Here is a 21,904-nt window from a genome sequence, read left to right as displayed (position 1 = left end):
GTGCTGGAAGCATCTCTCATGGGGATGCGCCCAGGTTGCCTCCCGCAACCGTTGTTTGATCCATTGGAGTGTACTGGTTACATACCATACCATACAGTACAGGTAATCAAATGACCATGTCATCCACCGCTTTTCCTCAGTAACCTAACTAATTAACTATTGAACTAATTAACTAATTAAATACCTTATGAATCTTTCATTCTTCCCCACCACTGACAACCACTGACAACCACTGAAAAGCAACTCTCTCTCTCTCCTCCTTTCGTACCTAATCAATCCTGACCGGACTTTAAGTCTCTTAGTCTCTCTCTCTCTCTTTCTTCTTTCTCTCTCTCTCTCTCTCTCTTATTTCTTATCCTTTCTTCAACCTCCACTTTCCAACTACCGTTGTCCATACTTTTTTCCCCTTTCTATCTCTCTCCTTTCCTCCTTTATTAAACTCCTCTCCCCCCACTCTCCCTTGTTCTCGTCTTCGTCGACTCACCTCGTGCCTATCTCGACTCGACTCGACCTTGATCACGACATCCACCTCTATCTCCCGGTCAAACATCTCTCTTTGCCAACCAGCTGCTGTTGGCGGTGGTGGTGGTAGTGAACATCATCATGAACAGCCTGGTGGCCACACCTCCCATGCCTCCTCACTTTTATGAGCACTCTCGTCTCTCCCCTTCTCGCTCAAGTAAGTCTTCCTTGCCGATCTGCGTTCCCTCGTGCTCAAGCTAATACTCCATACCTAGTGTCGACCCCCAGTCATACCCCGACCTCTCGAAAACGGAAAGCCGATGATGATGGCAACGACCACGATGGACGCATGTCGGCCTCTCCCACCAACTCTCCGGCCTTTACACCTCGTTCCCTCCCCGTCGCTCGCAATGTAAAGCGAGCCCGACCGAACGTCTCGGGTCGTCCGCTGTCGCTCCCTCGCCTCCTCGAGACTCTAGACACTGATGCCCTCCGAGGTGTCCTTCGCTCCATGTGTGAACGTCACCCGGCTCTGGCGGATGAGCTCGTCCACACCGCTCCCCGTCCCAACGTCAGTTCGGCTCTGCAGGTCCTGCGAAACTACCAGTCCCAGCTCCAATCCTCCTTCCCGCTGGGCAGCAACTCCCAATCCGATTATGCCTACAACCGAGTCCGACAGCCTCTTGGGGAACTTTTGGACGCCTTGAGTGACTTCACCCCCCACTTTTTGCCGCCCCACGAGACTCAGCCGTCGGTCTCGTTGAACTATCTGGAAGGGGCCACGGACATCATCTACGCCTTGCCCCGGTGGAGCTCGCCCCAGAACAACATCGAGCGGGAGGCCGCGTACGACGAAATCTGCAAAGCCTGGATCCTGGTGATCCGGGAGGCGGCCAAGCGGGGCGGTGGCATTCAGTTACAGTACGGCGGGTGGGATCAGAAACTGGCGAAGCATAACCAAAACTCCGGCGGGAAACTGCAGGCAGCCGTGAACGAGCTTGGTTCCAGCCTGGTGTGGATGCATGGGTCGGAGTCCCAGTCCTACGGCAGCCCCGGGATGAACGACCTCAGTTCGATCCGCGAGCAGTTGCTATCGGGAACATATGGCTTGGGGACACCGGTCAAAGTCGGCCCCTGGTGAAGCCGTCTTCTTTTGAAATGACCCCAGATCCTCCTCATGTGGCACATCCGCAATCTCTATTTCCCTTGATATTGCAAGGGCGACCGACCACATCCTCGACCGTGCACGTCCACGTATGATACGATCACGATACCAACTGCATGAACTAGAGAGTTGAGGGATAGCTCGGCGTTAACAGTCTGCAAAAAGATATTTCCTTTTCTTGATTTTGTTTCCCTTCTTTTTCAATTTTCGTATCCTATCATTTTCGGAACGAAGGCTTTCCCCCTGTCTTTTTCTTCTTTTCTTTTCTTCTTCTTTTTATGTTAGATTTATTGGCAGATGTTGTCGATTCGGCTTTTTCTTTTCTTTGTCTTCTGTGCTATCTTTGTATCCGACTACCATTTATATCGTCGATACCACTGCATTGTTCCCGGTTAGCGTGGTACCCATCCATTCGTTCTGGTTTTTCTATCAACCTATCCTACATTCCGTTCTTTCACCTGTTTCCGTGGATCTGCCACTGAACATCGTCTTTTACCGTCTATCTGACTACATTTTTTTGTCTCCGTCTTCAACCCGAAGTGTCTTGTATACCCCCTTATTTAATTTCCTATAGTTTCGAAGGCAGCCGGGGGAAGGGATTTTGTCCGTTTATAACTTGGGAGGATTTATCTATCTATCTATCATTACCCTATGATGCCATCCATCCATCCATCCATCTGTATTCGGTAAATATTTCGGAACTAGACGATCCGTTACTTTTTGTTTTTCTCCCTCTTGCTCTCGTCTTATTTATCCTATTTTCCCACGGGTAAATGTGCCAGACAGACAGACAACATGAACATGGACATGAACATGAAACATTGCCAACGCAGCAACCCACGACACACCACACCACCCCATCGGCTACGTACGTCCGCTCGCCAGAGCCGTATCCGTCAGCTGCAAATGCGGTACTTAATTAGTTAATTTCAGCCGTATGACGGAACCCAGCCAGCTGTCGAGTCATGACTGGTACGATATTTTTGTTTTTTTTCCTTTCTTTCTTTTTTTTTTGTTTTCAGCAGGCTGTACGAAGGACAGAGAAGGTAGGGGAGAGGAATGCATGGGTTTGGGTGAGTGAGTGAGTGTTACGTGGGATGCTTGGTTGTAAGGGGGGGACAGTGCGTTGGTTACTTGCTTACTTTGTACCTACCTACTACCTATCTATCTATCTAGTAAATAGTTAGTTAGTGTTGATTAGCTTTTTGGGGATTTCACAACCGTACAGGGTGAATATATAGTATTATTTTGCTTGGTATGGTATGGATTTGGATTGTGTATAGTCGTAGATTTATCTTGATGGGCGCTCGATAACTATAACGACTAGGTAGTGACAAACCCAGTCTTATTAACTAGTTATAACTAAGTAACTAGCTAGTTAACTACCAAAATATAAACCTTCCCCCTTGTCTATCTGGAGCGGCTCGCCCAGGGTGAGGAGTCCACCAGTGGCAACGAGTGGTTCATAAGGGGTATGTTAACTACATGAAGCTGGAGAATATGTGACGTCTCGTATCACTCACTCCTGATCCCGATATAGATGTGACAGATCTATAGTGGGTAACTGACTACGAGCAGCGACACAGGTGGTGTATAACTGATGGTAAGAAAAAAGAAAAGGTTGTATGTAAGGTACGGGTCATATTTGTTGTGGTTTGGGGTTAGATGGGCAGGTGTGGAGATAGGTAGGTAGATAGATAGATATACCAAGGATGGTAGGGTGGGTGGTTATGCATGGATATGATATGGACTAGTCAACTAACAAGGAACAATGATGAATGCGATAAACACCTTATACCTACGGAGTAAATGCAAAGAATATGATGAAAAAAAAAAAAAAAGAGTATCAAAAGAAGGACCGCCTCATCGCCCGCAATAACCATCCGGCATCCTGCCAGCCCCCAGCCGAGGCGTCTGCTTTCTCAGTAGACACGGGCATTTCTGATTCGCTTGCGGTGGATACCGATGCGCCGTCATCGTCGTCGTCGTCGTCCTCGTTATCAACAGCAGCAGCAGCAGTAGAAGCAGTGTCGTTGTGTACGTCTACAGAACTCTTCTGCCCATCGGCAGCTGATTTGGACAGCGTCTCGTCCGGCCATTCGTCCACGCCAAACACAGTCCACTCCACCATTCGGTCGAACCAGTTGCCGAGGCCGAATCCCCGTTCTCGCGTGAGCCGCTGCATCTCCTGCTCGTCGATGGAGGAGTCGTCGGAGTCGGAGTCGTCGGAGTCGATTACCGACGATGATGGTGACCCGTTAGAAGTGGAGTACTCGTCCCAACGGTCCCGCTGCAGGGTCTCCATCTCGGCGCGGATCCGCTCGTCCACGAAATCAGGCACGAAGTGGCGTGTCTCTGGGTCTGAATGTCGAGGTGTGTGGCCGCCGCCGCTGAGCGGTCGCTGGTGATCGCGTGCGGTGGAGGTGGGGCCCGATGGCGATGACGCCGCCGTCATTTCTAACCCTGGGGTGGTAGCTGTTGTCATGGAGAGATCGGGCCGGCTGTTGCGTCTGCTGATGGGTCGCGACCGGGACCCGCGTCGGGAGAATGCTGCTGGGGTGGTCCGGCCCGATCGCGGTTTGGAGGTGGGTGCATCGATGTCGAGGTTGTTGCCGTCGGCGAGGAGGCTCGTGGAACTTTCCCGTTTAGCGAGCCAGCTTTGGCCCTTTTCTTCGCGCGTAGATGATGCGAGTGCGATGCCTGCCCGGAGCATCCACTCTGCATCGCGGCGGCCGTCTGTGTCGGATTGGTGGTGGTGGTGGTGCTGGGAGGACCTCATCTTGCTCGAGTGACGGCGGTGGTGGTGGCGGTGGTGGTCAGGGTGCAGCGGCTGGTTGGCATCCTGGGCTTCGATGTTGGCGTCACTGGCGAATCTGCGGTTGGCGCTTTTGCTCCGCGAGTGGTGTCGGGGTCGGGAGGGACTGCGCGATGAGAGGACCCCTGGGGTGCTGGGGACGGAGTAGCTGGCGAGGTACGAGGTGGTTGGAGTCCCAGGTGTTTCGTCGCGTGGGGAGAAGTAGTCCCCCGCTGACTCAACATCTTTCGCAGTATGATCATCATCGTCGCCGTCGATGGGGAATCGAGGCGTTAGGGGGGTGATAGAGACATGTTTGAGAGAGGGATAGGAGCGGCGAGAGCGGAAACTGTTTTGAGATGGGGGCTGGACATGTCGTCAGTACGTAGACAATGGCACGATGACAGTAGCGAGGGGATTTACCTCCATGAGTATCGTATCCTATCGAGTCGACCGATGGGAATTGAGAGCTGGAGAGCTTGAAGCTTCAACGGGAGGGGCAGAACGCATGCGGAGAAAGAGTGGAAGCGGAGGCGGAACGAAAGAGGGATCGATCACCTTAAATAATCGGCTTCTCCACCCGTGACATGTGAAAGTCAACCAACCTCTCCAACATCGTCATGCAACGATTGTTGATAACAGAGATCGATTTGCATTGATGGTGTGATACTACTTGATGGGCTGATAGTCCTTGAATTGTAGGATAGAGGTGGATCTCTTTGATTGTACCGTTATCGATCCATGGTCAGTCTGTCGATCTCACGCTGTTATCATCCGAGGTGTATCCAAGTATCCCTCGACCAGACAGACAGATAAAGCTACCTGATAGGTATACTACCTGGAGAATTGATACCCAATAAACAGTAGATCAACAGCGTCATCTTGACATCGGAGGACTGGGCTCATCAAAGTGCTGACCGGGGTGGTTGGTGTACTGCCTCAGGCATCCACCACTGTACTCTGGATAGCTTCATCTCCGACTCATCAACCAACCCCATCAATATTAGAATCAAATCAATGTCAAAAAGCTCACCCGCCGCGGGGCTTCCGAAGAAGGCCGACGGCATTGCCCGAGAGATCACCACTCCCTGGGCGGCTACGAAACCCCCCGCAGAGAAGGGGGTTTGCCTACAGATCCCAGTGCTGGAGGAGAAAAGGTCTCCTGAAAATCCTTAGCCAGACTTAGCGGGGAATCGTACTCATGACTTCTTGAACCTAGACACGCTCTGGCCCTGGGTTTTCACATGTGTGGCCATACTACTTGCCCAGGGTTGGTCGAGTGGTCTGACCGCTAGGTTATCAGTCACCATGAGTTTACACCTGGAGAAGATTAACTTGAATTATAAAGGAAGAAAGGGCTGCTGGATTAGGAAATGGACTTGTCAGGGCTGGAGTTGGAGTGAATGGGAGGTGGAGGGGGGTGGTTGGTGCTGGGGTGGGCTTTGCAAGACCGGTCCTGGACAAGCTGAGCAGAATGCACCTTTCGAGATGGAACTCCACTTGCATAGAATAGTGTCACGAGTGTAAGAGAATGGGATTTTATATGGCTGCTTAATTTGATATAAGCACAAATATACGTATATACATATATTTAGTAACGGGAGTATTCAGATCATCGACCGGTCGTCTGATTACACTCTTCTGATGGTATATCTTTGACTGCCGTGGTACCTATACTACCTCATCCACTTCTATATTTCTACCATAGTCCAGCATGTCCAAAATACTCCAAGAGGCTAATCATAGTCAACCACCATACTATGACATGAAAATCCGGGGTGGATCTTTAATATACGCAGGGCGAACGGCGTGTCACGTGCACCGACAGCCCTAACTCTGGGACTCGACATCAAGTGCACAGTGGTAGAATTTTGGAGCCCAGTAAGAATATAATCCGGTTTCTTGTTGCCAGTTTCTCAGCTATGTTTGACAGGATACTGGATAGAGCAATACCCACTATGCTTCTGTAGAGCATCCTTACTTCCCAGTTCCCACCGTTTACCGCAATTCGTGATGTAAGCACGGATGGGTCCGTTGGATAGACAAGGCTAGATTTTCCTGCTACTTCTGTGAATCAGGCAACTTCACATGTAGTGAATCAAACCCACTCCAATCAGAAACCGCATTCGGCCCAATATCCAGTTCCAACGTGTCGAGCATGATATAATTTGTACGGTCAGGTCGATCCCCCGTCCCAAACAGGCTAGTGGCGGTGACGTCGATCGGACGTGGTGGAGACTCGCTGACTCAGGCACACCTCGCTGGTCTAGTTCTTTTGGGCGTTCCTTTCTCTCTCTCTCTCTCTCCGCCTCTCCCTTCAATTCCAGATCAACTCTTCATCTCTCACCGCTTCATCCAGAGTCTGGTCTACATCTTTGACGCTGGACCCGGCTGCTTATTGAATTGTCAGACGGGTGGTTTCTCAAATCTCCGCTCAACGCGCCGGTTGTTCCTGTCATTAAACGTTCGCCCTCTCCGCATTTTGTCTACCCGCTTTCCCCGTTCCCACTCTCGGACCGTAGCCATCATGGCTGGAGAGGAAAGCCAACCTCTCTTGAACGACCAGCCCCCTACCTCGCCCCGTCAATCGCAATCACCGGGAAAACAGCGACTTCTCTCCGCAGACTCTGATAGTCCCTTTCGACTGACCTCCGAATCGACTCCCCTCTTAGTCCGTCGCGATGATGATCTCACTGTGTACGGGACTGCCGAGTCCGGAAGTCCCTCTCCATCGGTACAAGAGGATGATTCATCGGACGGTGACTTGAAGTCGCGGAGAACTATTTGGTGGCCAGCGTTATGCATCTCGTTGACGTTGACGGCGGTCGTGGGCATCCTTGTTTTCGCCTTTGTGGCGCCCGCGGTCGTGAGAGAGTATGCCGATAAGGCTGCTGTGTTCACTCCGAGGAATATTTCCGTGGAGACAGCGACCGCGGAGGGGTTTCAAACTAGGATTGAAGGAGACGTGGTGTTTGATGCAACCCGCGTGGAGAAGCGGTCAGTGCGGACGCTGGGTCGTCTGGTCACTTGGATCGGCCGCGAGGTTGAAGCGGATCCGTCAGATGCTGAGGTATACCTTCCCGAGTACGGAAATATTCTCGTTGGGACGGCGTCGCTACCTTCGATTAAACTCAATGTCCGGAACGGGCACGTCAACCGGGTTGACTTCTTGGCCGAACTTGTCGCTGGCGACATCCAGGGAATCCGTGCTGTGGGTATGGACTGGCTAGAGGGACGACTCGGGCGGTTGTCCATCAAGGGGAAGACCCAGTTACATATGAAGTCAGGCATATGGCGTTTAGGGGAACATCTCCTTGCTAAATCTATTGTCTTGGAAGGTAGGTCTTTTTGATCACCTCCGCATCCTTGATCGGTTCAACTGACACGTTCGATCTATAGAGAAGGATTTCCCATCCATTCCGAACATCGACATCCTCAAGTTCAATGTGCATGACGGGGCTGAAGAACTCCCCGGGGTAGCACGGACAATGGAGGTCGATGTCTCCATCGCCGCCGAGATAGCCTCCCCCTTCACGCTCAGGATTCCGCCATTGGGGTTCGAGGTCCTGGTCCCGAACTGCTCTCCTGATGATCCGTATCTCTCCCTGGCGAGTGTGACGACTGGGGAATTTCCCATAAATCCTGGCCATACGACGTTCGTCGATGTCAATGGTGTCATCAGGGGCCTCTCGGATGAGCTGGTGAAGACCTGTCCAGGCGAACAGAGTTCTCCCTTGGATTTACTGGTCAGAAGCTATATGAATGGTCTCCAAACCACCGTCTATGTTCGTGGGGCAGAGGAGCCGACGCGAGGTACGCCGGACTGGGTGGTTGATATCATGAAGAGCGTGACGGTACCAATGTCGTTCATGGGACACGCCTTGGATAACCTAGTCCGGAACTTCACCATGTCCGATGTGCACTTCACCATGCCGGATCCGTTCGCCGAACCAGACTCGCCAGAATCTCAACCCGCGATCTCCGCATTGGTGAAAGTGCTGGTTGGGGTACCCAAGGAGATTGATCTGCACGTTGATGTCCCCCGTGTTCGTGCTACGGCAGACGTATTCTACCACGGGGATAAACTCGGAGTGTTGAAACTCCCAGAATGGCAACCCGCCAATTCGACCACTGTGCCGGACGTCGACGGCTCTCCCGCCCTCTTTGTGGAATTCGCCATGAAAAATGCACCCCTAGAGGTGACGGATGGCGACGTCCTGACAGATGTCATACAGGCGCTGCTCTTCGAAGGGAAAAGTGTTCAACTCCACGTGGCGGCAATGGTTGATGCCGAGATCGCCACCGGGCTTGGAAAGTTCGCCATCCGCGGTATCCCGGCGGATGGAGAGGTCCCTGTGAAGCGTAAGTTATATTGACGCCGCACAGGCTAGGAAAATCTCCAGCCGTTGACGGTGCGATAGCGTTGGCCGGCGGCTCCATCGACCACTTGAAACCACGGGTGGACGCTTTGCAGCTTGGCCCGACGACGGAATCTTCCCTTGTTCTACAAACGCGGATCAACGTTACCAATCCGACTCCGTACGCAGCGTCGGTACCTCTGGCCGACTTCATTGTGCTTTACAATGCTACGAGTGTGGCTCATCTCGTGGCTCGTGATCTTTCTATTGTTCCTGGACAAAACTCTGGCCTTTCCATCGATCTGGAATGGCGCCCGTTGGACCTAGACGGCTCCCGGGGTGTAAGCGCTGGCCGCGAACTGCTATCACGATATATCTCTGGTGCGTATGGCGTTGCTCTCCGTGGTTTTATTTTATTAACGGCTTTAGGCTCCAATACGTCTGTGACGGTTCAATGCCATGAACAAACGATCCCAGGATTGCCGCACCTCGGTAAAGCACTGTCTCGATTGAGCTTTGAGACTCTCATTCCGAAACTCCCTGTGCGGCGAACGCCTGGTCATGACTCTGACGACGACAACATGCGGTTTATTCAAGATGCCACGGTATGTTGCCTCCCAGTCTCTTCTCCTGGGAATCACCTTCCTATAAACAGAACCTGTATCCATGGCACAATCCTTTTGAACCTCGGGCTTTATACCCCACCAATTCCTTCATCAATAAACGTATCTAACATCAATATGTTCACAGTTCCATCTCCTATCCTCCACCGCCGAATTCACCCTATCCTCCCCCTTCCCCAACACAACCTTCGAAATCACCTCCATAGACGCCAAAGCCCTCTACCCCAAGAACGAAGTAGTCGGCCGGATCGACTACGCCAGTCCATTCCCCGTCCCGCCGGGCGTGTCGAAGAGCCCGCGGTTACCGGTGGAGCTCGACGTCGGCGGAATCGGATACGATGGTCTGAAGAAAGCCCTAGGCGGATCTCTTCGGCTTGACGCCGTGGCTAGCGTTGGGGTTCGAATCCATGAATTCCGCGAGACGGTCGTGTATCGTGGTAAGGGGATTTCTTCGAATGTGAGGCTTTGACTTTATTGTTATTGTTGCGTTTTTTATTTTTATATTGGTTGTTTGTTAGATTGGCGGTGATGAGCACACGGCTTGGTTTGGTTTATTAGGGTTTTGTTTTTTCTTGTTTCTGTTGGTTGGTTGTTGGTTGCTGGACGGTGTTACCAGGATAGATTGTTGTGGAGATCAAATTGGACTTGACTTTGGCTTGATCAGTTCTGGGTTTGAAGACATAGAGTGATTGAGCACAACACAAATGGAACTCTTGAAGAGAAATCTCTTTATTGAAGCACGGCTAGTAAACAGCTCAGTTGACGCAGTAAACAAGGAAACAAACAGACAACCAACATTAAGACGAGAACAAAATTGAATGAGATAAAATAAAATAGAGATACAGGAAGAGACGGCCACATAGAGATTAGACCCACGCAAAGCCGAAATGAAAACAAAGGTTTTTACAATACCATCCAGCCTTGGTAGATTATTTAGTGATATTTTCATTTTTTTATATTTTTTTGTCCGTTGTATTATCTGTCATGGGGTCCATTCGTTTCTGATAAGAATCTTTGGATGGACTGTTTAGCCAGGAGGCAGGGTGCTGGCGTCGACCACGTCGGCGGCTTCCTTCTCGAGCTCCTCGGTCGGTTCGGACAGGGGAGAGCGAGGAAGGGCCATGAGACCGGTGCGGGTGGATTCCAGGACACCGAAGGGGTTGATGAGCTTCATGAAGGAGTCGATACGGGAGGGTTTCGCGGAGCTATCAATTATGTTAATAGAGATATCTAGATGATAGTGGGACGGGGATATGGGGTAGACGTACAGCTCCACGATGCAGTTGTTGGTGCTAATGTCGAGAACCTTGCCGCCAAACTGGTGGGTCAGACGGGTGAGGGCGTCGAGATGCTCGTGCTTGTGACGGAGGGCCTGGCTGGGAGGCAGGTTGCGCGGGTGGTATTCCGTCCGGGGGAGCTCGGCGATTCTGTCCTTGGCGCCGCCTTCGGGGAGTTCACCGGGGGTGGTGATCTCGCGATGATGCTGGAGCAGCTCTTCGAAGAACTCGGGGCCCAGGATGCTGATCTTGGCGAGGAGCAGTTCGCGCTGGACGAGGGCAGACTCGGTGTAGTCGAGGACGGCCCAGACGGGGACGAGATCGTCGAGCTGGCGACGGGCCTGCTCGACGACGCCGTCCTGACCCTGCAGGACGATGGTCATGCGGGACAGATCCTCCACCTCGGTGTTGCAGACGACGAGACTGTCGATGTTGAAGCCGCGGGCGGCGAGGATTCCGGACACGCGGGACAGCACGCCGGGCTCGTTCTGCACCAGGCAGTTCAGGACATGGCGTTTGGGCGGGTTGGACGGCGGCACGGGGGTCTCGTACAGAATGGACGAGACGGCCGTGGGGGCATCCCACTGGGGAGAGGTATCCGACACGGGCAGCGGCAGGGGCGAGCGACGGTGAAGGGCCTTGTAAGCCAGCGCGGAGGTCGAGCTGGAGGAGGCTCGCACGGTGGTGAATCGGGGGATCGAAGCGGTGGATCGGGACGTCTTGGACGCCACGGACCGCAAGGATGCGGCCGCCGAAGTGGACAGCATCAGGGAGTGTCGGAGAGCCATGGGGGATCTCCACAGATTGATGACCCGCTCAATTGAGACTGGGTGGGATGGGGAAGAAGCGGGGGAGTTGAGGAAGAAGATCAGAAAGTGGTGAAAGTGGTGAACAGCTTCATATTTTATTTCTTGCCGGGCACGGGGAGTGTCGGTCTTTCTCCGCCTTCCGACGTCGGCCAGTTGAGTCATGGTATGTAAGGTAGTGTATTGGGATGCGGATATGGGGTGTATTTGTGGTTTTAGTTGTATTACCGCTAGACCGGCTCGGGACTAGTGTGTAATAATTGCCACGTGATATGGCTTCCCGATTTGGACTTTCTTCCTCAGGCTCCCAGGCTCCCAGGCTTCCAGGCTTCCAGGCTTCCAGGCTCTCAGGCTCTCAGGCGCTCTCTTGACTACTTTTCTTCTTCTTTCATTCTCTTTACTTCAACTCTCTTCAGCTTCAACTTCAACTTCATCTTCATCTATTCTCTATCCTCCTCTCATTCTTTACTTATCAGTCCATACCTGGGATCAGTCGATCGTCCCTGTTCACCGCCTATCTCTTATCCCCCTGATTGGTCTGATCCTACACTAAGTTACTCCGAACTACTTTGCCCGACTGGGCGGACTCCACCGACGGGCATTTGCAAGAACTTCCATTTATTACTCCTTGACCATCCCAACCATCTTTCCTCCGTCTTGTCTGACCACCACATCGCTCATCATGGCCGATGACGACCGCCGTAAACGTTCCCGTTTCGATCGCACCGAACCCGAGCCTCGACGTCCGTCCCGTTTCGACCGTCGTTCTCGCTCTCCCTCTTCGCGACAGGTGGAATCCACGCGAACCCGCAGCCCACTGAGCCGGGAACCCCAGAGTCCGAGTGCCGACTCGTCGAGAAAGTCGGCCTCTGCCGATCCTGCCGCTGCAGCTGGTATGTCGCATACTCCCAGGAACAGGGTGCACGAAGGAGTGCCGGGTTGCGGATATAGACTGACGAGATGGATATGTACAGCGGCCGCAGCAGCCAAGATCAACGCCCAGTTGCAGGCCAAGAAGGGAATTCAACATGTCGATGTTCCTCCGATCCGCTCGGTATGCAGATCATCACCATGATATCTTGACGCCTTGACATACCTTGATATATCTCCCTACCAAAAGACCGAGACTAACCGTTAGTCTAGACCGCCAGCCCGGCCCCCGCTGCCTCGCCATCCGGTGACAGCGGCAAATTGAATGCGGAGATCTACGTCGCCGATGGAGACTACATCAAAGATATTGAGATCAATGATTTGCGCAACCGCTACACACTGACCAAGGGCTCCACTCAGAAAATGGTAATTACTCCTGTCGCATTGCTGATCTTCCAGGCGCCTGCTTGCCAGTTGGGTCTGCCGCGGCTACCTTGATCTATTGGATTCTTTCTCCCCTGCTTCTATCTTTGGTGGTCGCTGAGAGTTAACCCAACGGATCATTTGTAGCATGCCACAACCCCTCTTTTGCATCTGCTGACCTCCGCTGCGTGACATTTAGATCAAAGATGAAACTGGCGCCGGTACGCCTTCATTCCATACCACTCCTTGCCAACTGTGTTTACTCTAGAAGGAAGCTCATCAATCATGTCTCTAAAGATGTCACCACCCGAGGGAATTACTATCCCGACAAGAACATGGCCACCGCTGCGGTATGTCTCTGGATTTGTCGATAGTGTGTTCACTTTTCTGATCTCTCTCTCCCCCACAGAATCCGCCCCTGTTTCTCCACGTGACGAGTACGAACAAAGATGGCCTCGAAAGGGCGGTCGAGTTGATCAACGACCTCATGCAAAAGGAGCTCCCCAACCTGGTGGACGAGCGACGGTTCCGTCGCCGCGAGCCGGAGCCGGTGGAACGCGATGAATACGGCCGGGTATGGATCGGTACCGCAGGGTCCCATCAAATGTGAGACATGCTGACCGCGTCCAGCGTAAATGGCCCGAGGAGCGGATCCCCGTGGACTTGGAGCCGATTCCCGGGTTCAACCTGCGGGCCCAGGTCGTCGGACAGGGCGGTGCCTATGTCAAGCACATCCAGCAGAAGACCCGTTGCCGCGTCCAGATCAAGGGCCGTGGCTCGGGCTTCATGGAGAATAGCACTGGCAGGGAAAGCGATGAGCCCATGTTCTTGCACGTTGCGTAAGAGACCCCGCCCCCGTGGAGAGAGATGTACTGAGTAGACAGTGGCCCCGATCCCAACGAAGTCCAGAGCGCCAAGGAATTGTGCGAAGATTTGCTCGGAAACGTCCGCGAACAATACCAGCGCTTCAAGGAGAATCCGCCCCAGCACAACTACGGTGGATACAGCGGCCCGCGCGGGGACCGGTACAACAGCAGCTATGGCGGCGGCGGCGGCGGAGGCGGAGGCGGAGGCGGAAGCGGAGGCTATGGAGGCTATGGAAACCAGCAGTCGCACTCCCCGTCGGCCTCCGCCAGCCCTGCGACGCAGCAACCCGCGTCCACGGCATCGGGGGCGGGAACTCCCGCGGATTACAGCGCGCAGTACGCCCAGTACTACGGCTCCTCGGATCCGTACGCGGCCTACGGTGGATACCAGAACTACGTTGCCTATTACCAGTACTATCAGCAGGCCGCTGCGCAGCAGCAACAATCCCAGAGCCCTGCGCCGCCCCCGCCGCCGCCGGCCAGCGAAGCACCGCCCCCTCCCCCTCCCGGATCCGGCTCTCCGCCGCCGCCTCCCCCTGGGGCTTCTAGCTACGGTGCCGTAAGTGATCCATTTCTCGATTGAGCTATAGACAATTCTGACATATCTCAAGGTCCCGCCCCCTCCGGGTCTGTAGTCAGTCCGTTGGAGCACTGGTCAACTTGAATGCACTGTAAGATCAGGTGAACCACTTAATTAACGAAAGAAAAACAAGAAAAAGGACCTGCCCTGCAGAGCGGTGGAGTAAAATTTTATGACGTTTTGTTTGTTCGAGTAAACAGCTGACTCAGGATTCCTTGTCAATTTGTACCTTTACCTTTAACCTTGTTTGTGACCGGACGGACCCCGTTGCAGAGTGTAAAAGAAAATACTGGGTCCGGGATTGACTGCTTTAGTTTTTAGCATACGGAGTTACTTTCTGTTGGTATGTGCAGTCTTTTTCTTTCTTTCTCTACGTGATGATGTGCGTCTGGTAGGATAACCACAGGCGGTTTTCGTCAACTAATAATTTAAGTCCAAGGTCAAGTCCAAGTCCAAGTTCAAGGCGTGTGGACCGACAGACTATCCAGCACGTATGCATCATGATTATCTACCATCCATTGAAACAATAAATCATAAAAAGAAGAAATATCTCTATATACCAGCCGTAACGACATAAACTCTACCCTACCCATAGGATAAGATCGAACAAGCAAGACCTTTGAAGAGAGAAACTCCCATCACCAGGTCTAACCCCCATCCAACCTCCCCCCAGGAAAGATCCTCGAAAACATAAGCTGCATAGTCCCCTCCAACGCCTCCTCCACACTCCCCTCCATGTCCCCCGCTGACGCCATCAACGCCTTCCGCCTGCTGATGCCCTCTCTGCCCTCTTTACAGACATCACACGCGTAATCACACGGTGATCCTCCTCCCCCTCCTCCTCCTCCCCCATCAACATCAGAAGTATTAGCCATCTGCGACCCAGGCGGCACCTGCGACCCCATAGCCTCCAACTCCCCATCCCCAAAAACCCCCCTAATGACCAAATGCCTACACCCCCGCACCCCCTCACAATACCGCACAACAGCCTGAAAGCTCTGCAAGCGTGCAAAAAGGTTGCGTAGATTCGCGCGCTTATCGCTCACCTCGGCGCTAGCCCTTACACCTACATGTCGCCGGTTGTAAGCGTTTTCGACGTCTCGTCGGAGCCGCTCGAGCACGCGGTCTCGCTCGGCCCCGCTGTAGTAGATTATGGATGCGGCGGCGCGGCCGTCGCGGCCTGCGCGCCCGGATTCTTGGACGAAGCCTTCGATGCTGCGCGGGGGTGTCCAGTGGATGACGAAGCGGACGTGCGGGTTGTCGATGCCCATGCCGAAGGCGTTTGTGGCGACTATTATTGTGAAGGCTGGTTGTTGGGGTGGTTCTGAGGGTGAGGATGAGGAGGAGGCGAAGGGGGATGTCCAGGATGATTGGATGCGCGTGCGGTCTTGGGAGGTGAGCCCTGCGTGGTAGGCTTCGGCTAGGATGTTGAAGTCCCAGGCGTTGCGGAGGGCGGTGGCGAGGGTTTCGGCGATGGAGCGGAGGGGGACGTAAATGATTCCTGAGAGAGGTTGGAGGGGGGGTTGGGATGAGGATGGGGAGGGGCGAAGTCGGGCGAGGCGTCTTGCGTGTGTGGCTTTCAGCCACGAGACGAGGTCGTTGACTTGCGACTGCTGCGGGTCCGTTGGGTCGTCGGCGTAGTGCTGGAGGTAGCGGACTTCGTAGTGGATGTTAGGGCGGGCGGAGGGGGTGTTGAAGATCTTGAGATGGGCTGGGTCTAGACCGAGGAGGTTGATGATGTCTGCGCGGACGCGCGGGGTGGCTGTTGCTGTGAGGGCGCTGATGGGGACGGGAGGGTTTTGCAGCGTCCGCTTGAACCATGATAGTTCTTTGTAGGCGGGGCGGAAATCGTGGCCCCATTCGCTGATGCAGTGCGCTTCGTCGATGGCGATGCGGGCGAGTTCGCCTTGCGCGTGGATGGTCTGCAGATTGCGCCGGAAGGTCTCTGTTTGGCAGAGCTCGGGGGTCACGTAGAGGAGTCGTGTGTGGGGGTGCCCCGAGAGGAGGTCGGCGAGGATTTCGCGTCTTTCGGAGAGGGATGTGGTGGAGTTTATTGTTGCTACTTCAACGCCGAGGGATTGGAGGGCTGTGACTTGGTCGGTCTTGGTTTTTAGCAGGGGGGTGTGTATTGTAGTTTGGCGATGCCATACCATTAATGCGAGGAGAGGACATATCACCACGGTTACTGTTTTCATCAGTCAATTAATCATTCCTCCATGCAAACAAAACACATGAAGATGAAGCATACCTCCATGATCAACAACAGCCGGCAACTGAAAACACAAACTCTTCCCAAACGACGTCGACGCCTGTAAAAAGACATCATGCCCCTCCACAGCCGCAGTAATCACATCCCGCTGGAGAGGCCTACTCCCCACATAACAAGTCGTGCATTAGTCTTTCCCATTCTCCTCAGTTCATTGTATAGTAGGTGTTCTGGTATCATCTGCACCCACCGGAAAGACTTTTTGCGAAACACTCGGTGCAGGTAAAAGTCCAGATCTACCTTGCGGCGGCGAATGGCGGAGTCCACGACCATTCTCGGGCATCTTTCTCTGTGTCCGATTGAGACTGTCTGGATGGATGGGTGATGGACGATGGAGTTGGAGATGAGGTTTGCCCGCGCGTCACGAAACGCGATATCACGTGAGTAATATAGCCCATTTGGGAATTGCTGTCTTTACGATCGCTACTGATCATGTTTGGTTGTTGTGCATTTTACAATACCTAGATATATAGTAAGTGGGATAGGATACATCATGGAATCTATTTGAATAATTTAATTCTATCTTGACATCGCCCATCACACCAATACTGTACAGGACGGAAAGCCGTTGCAACGTGGAGAGATAACCTCCCCCTCCAAGGGTATATAAAAACAGGTCGAGAATATACAGGGCAAAAAAATAATCAAAGAGTACAATACACGGCTCGAGGTTCGCTCAATACCTCTCCTGGCCCATGTTGATCTGCTTGTCTAACTCCTCGCGCACCTTCATCACGTCAATCGCCTTGCGGCGTTGCGGCTGCCAGAGATGTTCGATCTTCAGCCACACGTCCATCACTTCGCGCGGCCCACAGCAGGAGCCGAATGCTCGGAGGATTGTGACGATCATTCGGCGACCGAGGAACACGCCGTTCTCGATGCGGTGCTCTAGTCCGTCGAGGAGATCCTGGTCGTCTTGGAGGTTGTGTGCGTGTGGGTCGAACATTTCTTCGTGGTCGAGGTGGTCCGCCCTCTCGGCGTCCGGCGGATCGCCCGCTTCGGATAGAGAAGGGCTGTCGTCTTCCGCCGGCTCGCTGGGCTTTTCCGTCATCTCGCTTAGGCGGGTTTCCACGAGGATGTCTTGTTCGGTGGGTAGCGGGGTGTAGAGACCTTTGGGCACTTTGGGCAAGGTAACCTGGCTTCCAGCGGTTGCTGTAGCCATCCAGTCTTTCACGGGGCTTTCCCAGACGAGATGCCTGTTGTGGACGCGGTCGTAAAACCTGGCTTTCGACTCGTAGATAGCGCGGAGATACACTTCCCAGGACTGCTGCAGCCGTGCGCTGGTCCACCCCCTCCTCTTCCGCGCGTTGATCGCAAACCCTTCAAAAAGCATAGTGTAGATCATGCCGCGCGGTGGAACGGTAAAGGTTTTTTCCATGTCCTGCACGACGGACATGAAGGCATGTATGTCGCCGGTGTGGTGGGCATGGTGGGAGAGCAGGATGTGGAACGTCCGCGTGTCAGGCACCATGGAAAAAGCATTCTGAAGGGCTCGGTGGTGCTCGGGGAGCCGGTCCTTGAGAGCGCCCGACAGTTGAAGAAGGCGATTTAATTCCTTGTTCCGCTTGCGATACTGGGCGAATTCCGCCGTGAGTCTCCCCTTGCCATGAATCCATCGGTCACCGTCCAGGATCAAAGTCCTTTGCGCCGCGACCATGCTCTGATACAGTTGCTCCGCCCTCTCATGATCCCCGGCTTTGAGAAAGGCCCGCAAGAGGCAGTTCATCACCACGGTGTCCACAATCTCCCCACTCGCCACGAATTCATCGAAGCACCGGCGGATCGCCTCAACGTCGCCCACCGCCCCGTAGAAGAAGATCTCGGTGACTTTGCCCGCACGGTGGAAGACGATCCCACGCTTCTGCATCTCGCGCAAGATCCGCTCAGCGACCACGTACTGGCCGGACCGGATCGCAATATCGAATAGCACGTTGAAAACAACGTTGTCCGCTTGGATCCCGCGCACATGTTCCATCTGTTGCCAAAGCCCGATCGACCGCACCAGGTCTTCTTTGAACACTTTGCCGGATGTTCGCCCGGCGAGATGGATTGCGGAGGTCCATAGGGAGCGAGAGAGGGGGAGGTTGGCCAAAATCATATCATCTATCAATGCGAGATACCGGCGAGCGTCTACCAAGCGGCGCTTGCCGGGATCGGCGAATCGGCGTAAAAGCAAGCCGCAGGATTTCTTGGAAAGGTACGAGACTCCCGGCTGCGGGAGTTCTCTGTACAGCCGAAAAAGGTATTGGTTCGACTTCGTTCCACTCCACAGGGCGTCGACCAGCTCCTCCACCGACTGGAGTTCGCAAAAGTCGTCTTCCCTACTCCGACGGACCGGGGATGCCGGGCGTGTTTTCACTTTGGCCATGGCGTCGTCGGTGGCCCGGTCAACTGCTTGCTTCCAGTCAAGCGAGTCTCCGAATATAGCCTTGTATAATTGGGAGGTCGAGCCTCGCAACTCCTCCTTGGCATCCGTCCTCCGCGCGTAGCGAGAGTCCTCCCGCCTCCCGAGTAGATTTGGCCGGGTCCCTGGTGTATCCTCCTCCACCGCCGTATCCATTGTAGTTGATTCCGCCTCGGGTTCATTATAAAACCCAGCCGTGTCTATCGTAGGCGCCGCCTCTAGTAATGATGTTGCTTTCACACACTGTGTCGGTTTCGACCGCGCATATGCATCGTGTCGCTCCGACCAGACCTTATCCCCCAACGGTCCCTCCACAGCGCGACCACCCTCCGTATCATCCTCGACCTTGGGTGCAATCCCAGAATTAAACATCCGCTGCGCCCTCGCCCGGTGCACCTGCAGACATTCTCCCGTCGCCCTGCGACAATCCAAGCGCGCCTGGGACAACTGCCTCGTAGTGTGTACCCCCCGGCCGTTCAATCTCCCCACTGCGTCATGCGGTGTCGTCCACGACATGGTCGACAGCCCCCTCGTGCGAGGGGCGTGCTCGCGACAGTGACCCGCTATCACGAGCGAACTGACAAACAAGTCAGCTACGGACGCGGCGCTGGGGCGAGCACGTCGGGGTCCCAATTTCCGCAGGAAGGAGGCATGACGAGTGGGCGTGTCGGAGTTCGACATCGAATCGTTACTGACGGACAAGCGCGTATCCACGGACTGCGAGGGAGTTGATCGCAGGTGAAACGAGCTCTGGGACCTATCGGACTGAGGCATGAGAAGGCAGACATCGTGGCATCTAGTTAGCGATGCATGAGTCTCGAGACACGCTCGAGCAGTAGGAATTTGAGGAACCAGTGTCAAGAGACTTCCTCCAACGTGGTCGACTGAAGTTGTGGGAGTGAAGGGAAGAAAAAAAACACGGTGGAGAGGAAAAAAGACGAGAGAAGGGGGAGGAGACGAATTGAGTAGCTGATGGGTCAACAGATATCAGCAATAAAAGATAGATCCTCCAGCAGAAAATACAGGAGAACCCCCAAGAGCAGGAGAAGAGGGAGACAGGTAAACCGATGGAGATGTTGAGGTTGTCGCTGTCTCTCTCTCTCTCTTTCTTTTTGGGCTTTTCCCGGAGCGGAGCCGCACTGCGCCAATCGGAGTGGCTTAATGCTAACCCAGTCTTTTTCCCACCTAACTTGCCTTAGTAACCGTAAAGGTTCATCCCCAAAAACCTCATCTCCTCTTCCCCTTCCCTCAGGAACTGGGCCCCATTGGTACTTGGAGTGGATCAATCGTTTTTTTTTTTTTTTCTATTGATTTTCTCTTCCATTTTGACCTAGTCTTCAATCGGCATCACCTCCCCCCGTTCGATCTCACCGCGACCGCAGTTATCTCCCCGTCTGTCGGCCACGCCTTTGGGCCCGCCATCTCCCCCGACCACCATGGGTAAATACAATCTCACGGCTCTTCGAGTCGGCCGATCGGCTGTGCAGCAGCATGTAGCCGGCAAGATAAACAAAGCTCCCATCTGGGTGAACACGATCGCCGAGATTCCCCCGGCACAGGCTCTGGTGCGGAACCAACCCCAGGAGCATCAACTCGTCCGACAGCGCGTCAAGACACTTCCGGGGTCGAAGAAGCCGCAGGTCGTCTTTGAGGTCCAAGAGAAGCGCAGGAAGACGAAGAAGCCTAGCCGCATTTTCCAACCCGCCGCGATCAGGTACGAGGAGGATCAGTTGCGCAAGGAGTTCTTCCGCGATCATCCTTGGGAATTAGCCCGACCTCGCATCCTGGTCGAGACGACCGGTAACGATCACTCACATTACGACTGGAGCCGGCTCCAGCAGCCGGGGAAGAAACTGGACGGTGAGAGGTATGTTGTTTGACGACTGTCATGGGGGGGCATAGGTCTGAATAATATGGATGCTAACGGATTGACTTGCACACAACAGCGTCGTCCAGCGACAACTCTGGCTCCTGAACAACGTGCCCAACCTCAGCAAGAGCGCCGCCTACGATAAGGCGCGTCGGGAGTTTTACCGACTGCGACTCCAGGAGGACATTGAACGACGAGTAGCCGCCGAAGAAGCCCAAGCTACGGGTGCGACCTTCGGACCTTCGATTCTGGAGATCGGTATGGACCTCGAGAACGCACATTACAATCGCTGGAAGGAATGGGCCACCTCTGCCGCCCAGATGGCCGGTAGTAAAGGAACTGGGGTGAGCGATGCTCCTGACGCGCAGGGCCCGGAAGAACTGCTCACAGCGGATGCACCTGTTGTGGAAGAGGGGATGACTCCGGCGGCCTGAACTGTGAGAGAGAATGCTGGTCTCTAACTCGGGTGGGGTCATAGTGATGCTTCGGTTTCTGTAAAATCTGCGATGGCTTATGTATATTACTACATCTTGAATATGATGTTTTTCCAATCAATGATTAGTCTCGGCGACTGTATAGTCTTGATGAAATTTTGAGTCTTTCGTCTGTAGTCATTCTCAATCGGATTATTTTCATTATATTATCCTATAATTCTATTGTCTTGATCATTTTATGCTTTGTTCTACTCCATACGATAAGATACTTCATGCGATATATATTCAGCTGTCTCGAACAACCCAGATGGAACGAGTAAAGATCCATAAATAAAAAAAGCCATAATAATCATACTATAATAATAACAACAACAATAAATCAATCGAGAATAAATCAATACTCGAAAGGAAAAGAAAAAGAGGAAGCGGTGGCCTAAGGTGTCGGCCCAAGGCAGCCTCTGCTCCACCGAATCATTCCATCATCTCATTCTTTCTCTCTTCTTCTCCAGTTCTCCCTCCTGAATATCTCTTCTCCATCAACACGACGACCTACCGCGCTCTATTCGCCCAGATTTCCCCTTCCTTCTTTCTCTCCCTATTCCCCTTCTTCTCCCCTTCTTTTCTGCCTCTATCGGTCACCGGTCCGGCTTTGGGACCCTTCCCATCTGACAGCTGCGACTTTTCTCCGCGTTTCACTAGCTCCCCC

The 21,904-nt window shown here is 53.5% G+C and overlaps 8 protein-coding genes across 8 annotated transcripts; 4 read left to right on the top strand and 4 right to left on the bottom strand.

The window, feature by feature from the left end:
* Nucleotides 1-603: 603 nt before the first annotated feature.
* On the top strand, nucleotides 604-1,603 carry P168DRAFT_320749 (cut8/STS1 family protein; the record flags this gene model as incomplete). Its single annotated transcript, XM_024840388.1, has 2 exons — nucleotides 604-679; nucleotides 738-1,603. The coding sequence occupies 2 exons, from the start codon at nucleotides 604-606 to the stop codon at nucleotides 1,601-1,603; spliced, it is 942 nt and encodes a 313-aa protein (XP_024690787.1).
* Nucleotides 1,604-3,353: 1,750 nt separating this feature from the next.
* P168DRAFT_329155 (DUF3984 domain-containing protein) lies at nucleotides 3,354-4,937 on the bottom strand. The gene is made up of 2 exons (XM_024841437.1): nucleotides 4,845-4,937; nucleotides 3,354-4,787 (listed from the first exon to the last, which is right to left on the bottom strand). Exons 1-2 carry the CDS (start codon nucleotides 4,848-4,850, stop codon nucleotides 3,474-3,476), a joined length of 1,320 nt encoding a protein of 439 aa, XP_024690786.1. The 5' UTR covers nucleotides 4,851-4,937; the 3' UTR covers nucleotides 3,354-3,473.
* Nucleotides 4,938-6,742: 1,805 nt separating this feature from the next.
* P168DRAFT_306372 (uncharacterized protein) lies at nucleotides 6,743-10,119 on the top strand. Its single transcript, XM_024839019.1, has 5 exons — nucleotides 6,743-7,759; nucleotides 7,821-8,783; nucleotides 8,813-9,160; nucleotides 9,209-9,384; nucleotides 9,530-10,119. The coding sequence occupies exons 1-5, from the start codon at nucleotides 6,949-6,951 to the stop codon at nucleotides 9,869-9,871; spliced, it is 2,640 nt and encodes an 879-aa protein (XP_024690785.1). The 5' UTR covers nucleotides 6,743-6,948; the 3' UTR covers nucleotides 9,872-10,119.
* Nucleotides 10,118-11,544, bottom strand: P168DRAFT_257365 (acetolactate synthase regulatory subunit). The gene is made up of 2 exons (XM_024834552.1): nucleotides 10,671-11,544; nucleotides 10,118-10,607 (listed from the first exon to the last, which is right to left on the bottom strand). Exons 1-2 carry the CDS (start codon nucleotides 11,465-11,467, stop codon nucleotides 10,430-10,432), a joined length of 975 nt encoding a protein of 324 aa, XP_024690784.1. The 5' UTR covers nucleotides 11,468-11,544; the 3' UTR covers nucleotides 10,118-10,429.
* Nucleotides 11,545-11,910: 366 nt separating this feature from the next.
* Nucleotides 11,911-14,749, top strand: P168DRAFT_329152 (KH domain-containing protein). The gene is made up of 9 exons (XM_024841436.1): nucleotides 11,911-12,378; nucleotides 12,460-12,539; nucleotides 12,629-12,781; nucleotides 12,978-12,999; nucleotides 13,076-13,128; nucleotides 13,188-13,352; nucleotides 13,409-13,617; nucleotides 13,663-14,203; nucleotides 14,256-14,749. The coding sequence occupies exons 1-9, from the start codon at nucleotides 12,168-12,170 to the stop codon at nucleotides 14,277-14,279; spliced, it is 1,458 nt and encodes a 485-aa protein (XP_024690783.1). The 5' UTR covers nucleotides 11,911-12,167; the 3' UTR covers nucleotides 14,280-14,749.
* A 122-nt stretch (nucleotides 14,750-14,871) lies between these two features.
* P168DRAFT_329151 (putative RecQ family helicase RecQ) lies at nucleotides 14,872-16,763 on the bottom strand (the record flags this gene model as incomplete). The annotated part of the gene is made up of 4 exons (XM_024841435.1): nucleotides 14,872-16,326; nucleotides 16,375-16,409; nucleotides 16,473-16,591; nucleotides 16,681-16,763. The coding sequence occupies 4 exons, from the start codon at nucleotides 16,761-16,763 to the stop codon at nucleotides 14,872-14,874; spliced, it is 1,692 nt and encodes a 563-aa protein (XP_024690782.1).
* Nucleotides 16,764-17,123: 360 nt separating this feature from the next.
* Nucleotides 17,124-19,781, bottom strand: P168DRAFT_312374 (pentatricopeptide repeat protein). Its single transcript, XM_024839567.1, has 4 exons — nucleotides 18,826-19,781; nucleotides 18,421-18,786; nucleotides 18,382-18,387; nucleotides 17,124-18,351 (listed from the first exon to the last, which is right to left on the bottom strand). Exons 1-4 carry the CDS (start codon nucleotides 19,666-19,668, stop codon nucleotides 17,167-17,169), a joined length of 2,400 nt encoding a protein of 799 aa, XP_024690781.1. The 5' UTR covers nucleotides 19,669-19,781; the 3' UTR covers nucleotides 17,124-17,166.
* Nucleotides 19,782-20,183: 402 nt separating this feature from the next.
* rsm25 (mitochondrial 37S ribosomal protein mS23) lies at nucleotides 20,184-21,316 on the top strand. Its single transcript, XM_024834551.1, has 2 exons — nucleotides 20,184-20,761; nucleotides 20,841-21,316. Exons 1-2 carry the CDS (start codon nucleotides 20,331-20,333, stop codon nucleotides 21,196-21,198), a joined length of 789 nt encoding a protein of 262 aa, XP_024690780.1. The 5' UTR covers nucleotides 20,184-20,330; the 3' UTR covers nucleotides 21,199-21,316.
* Nucleotides 21,317-21,904: the final 588 nt, after the last annotated feature.

The sequence above is a fragment of the Aspergillus campestris genome (genome assembly GCF_002847485.1).
Source record: "Aspergillus campestris IBT 28561 chromosome Unknown P168scaffold_10, whole genome shotgun sequence".
Taxonomy (NCBI): Eukaryota; Fungi; Ascomycota; class Eurotiomycetes; order Eurotiales; family Aspergillaceae; genus Aspergillus; species Aspergillus campestris.
The sequence above is the reverse complement of the archived record's forward strand: the minus strand, read 5'-3'. Positions and strand labels throughout refer to the sequence as shown.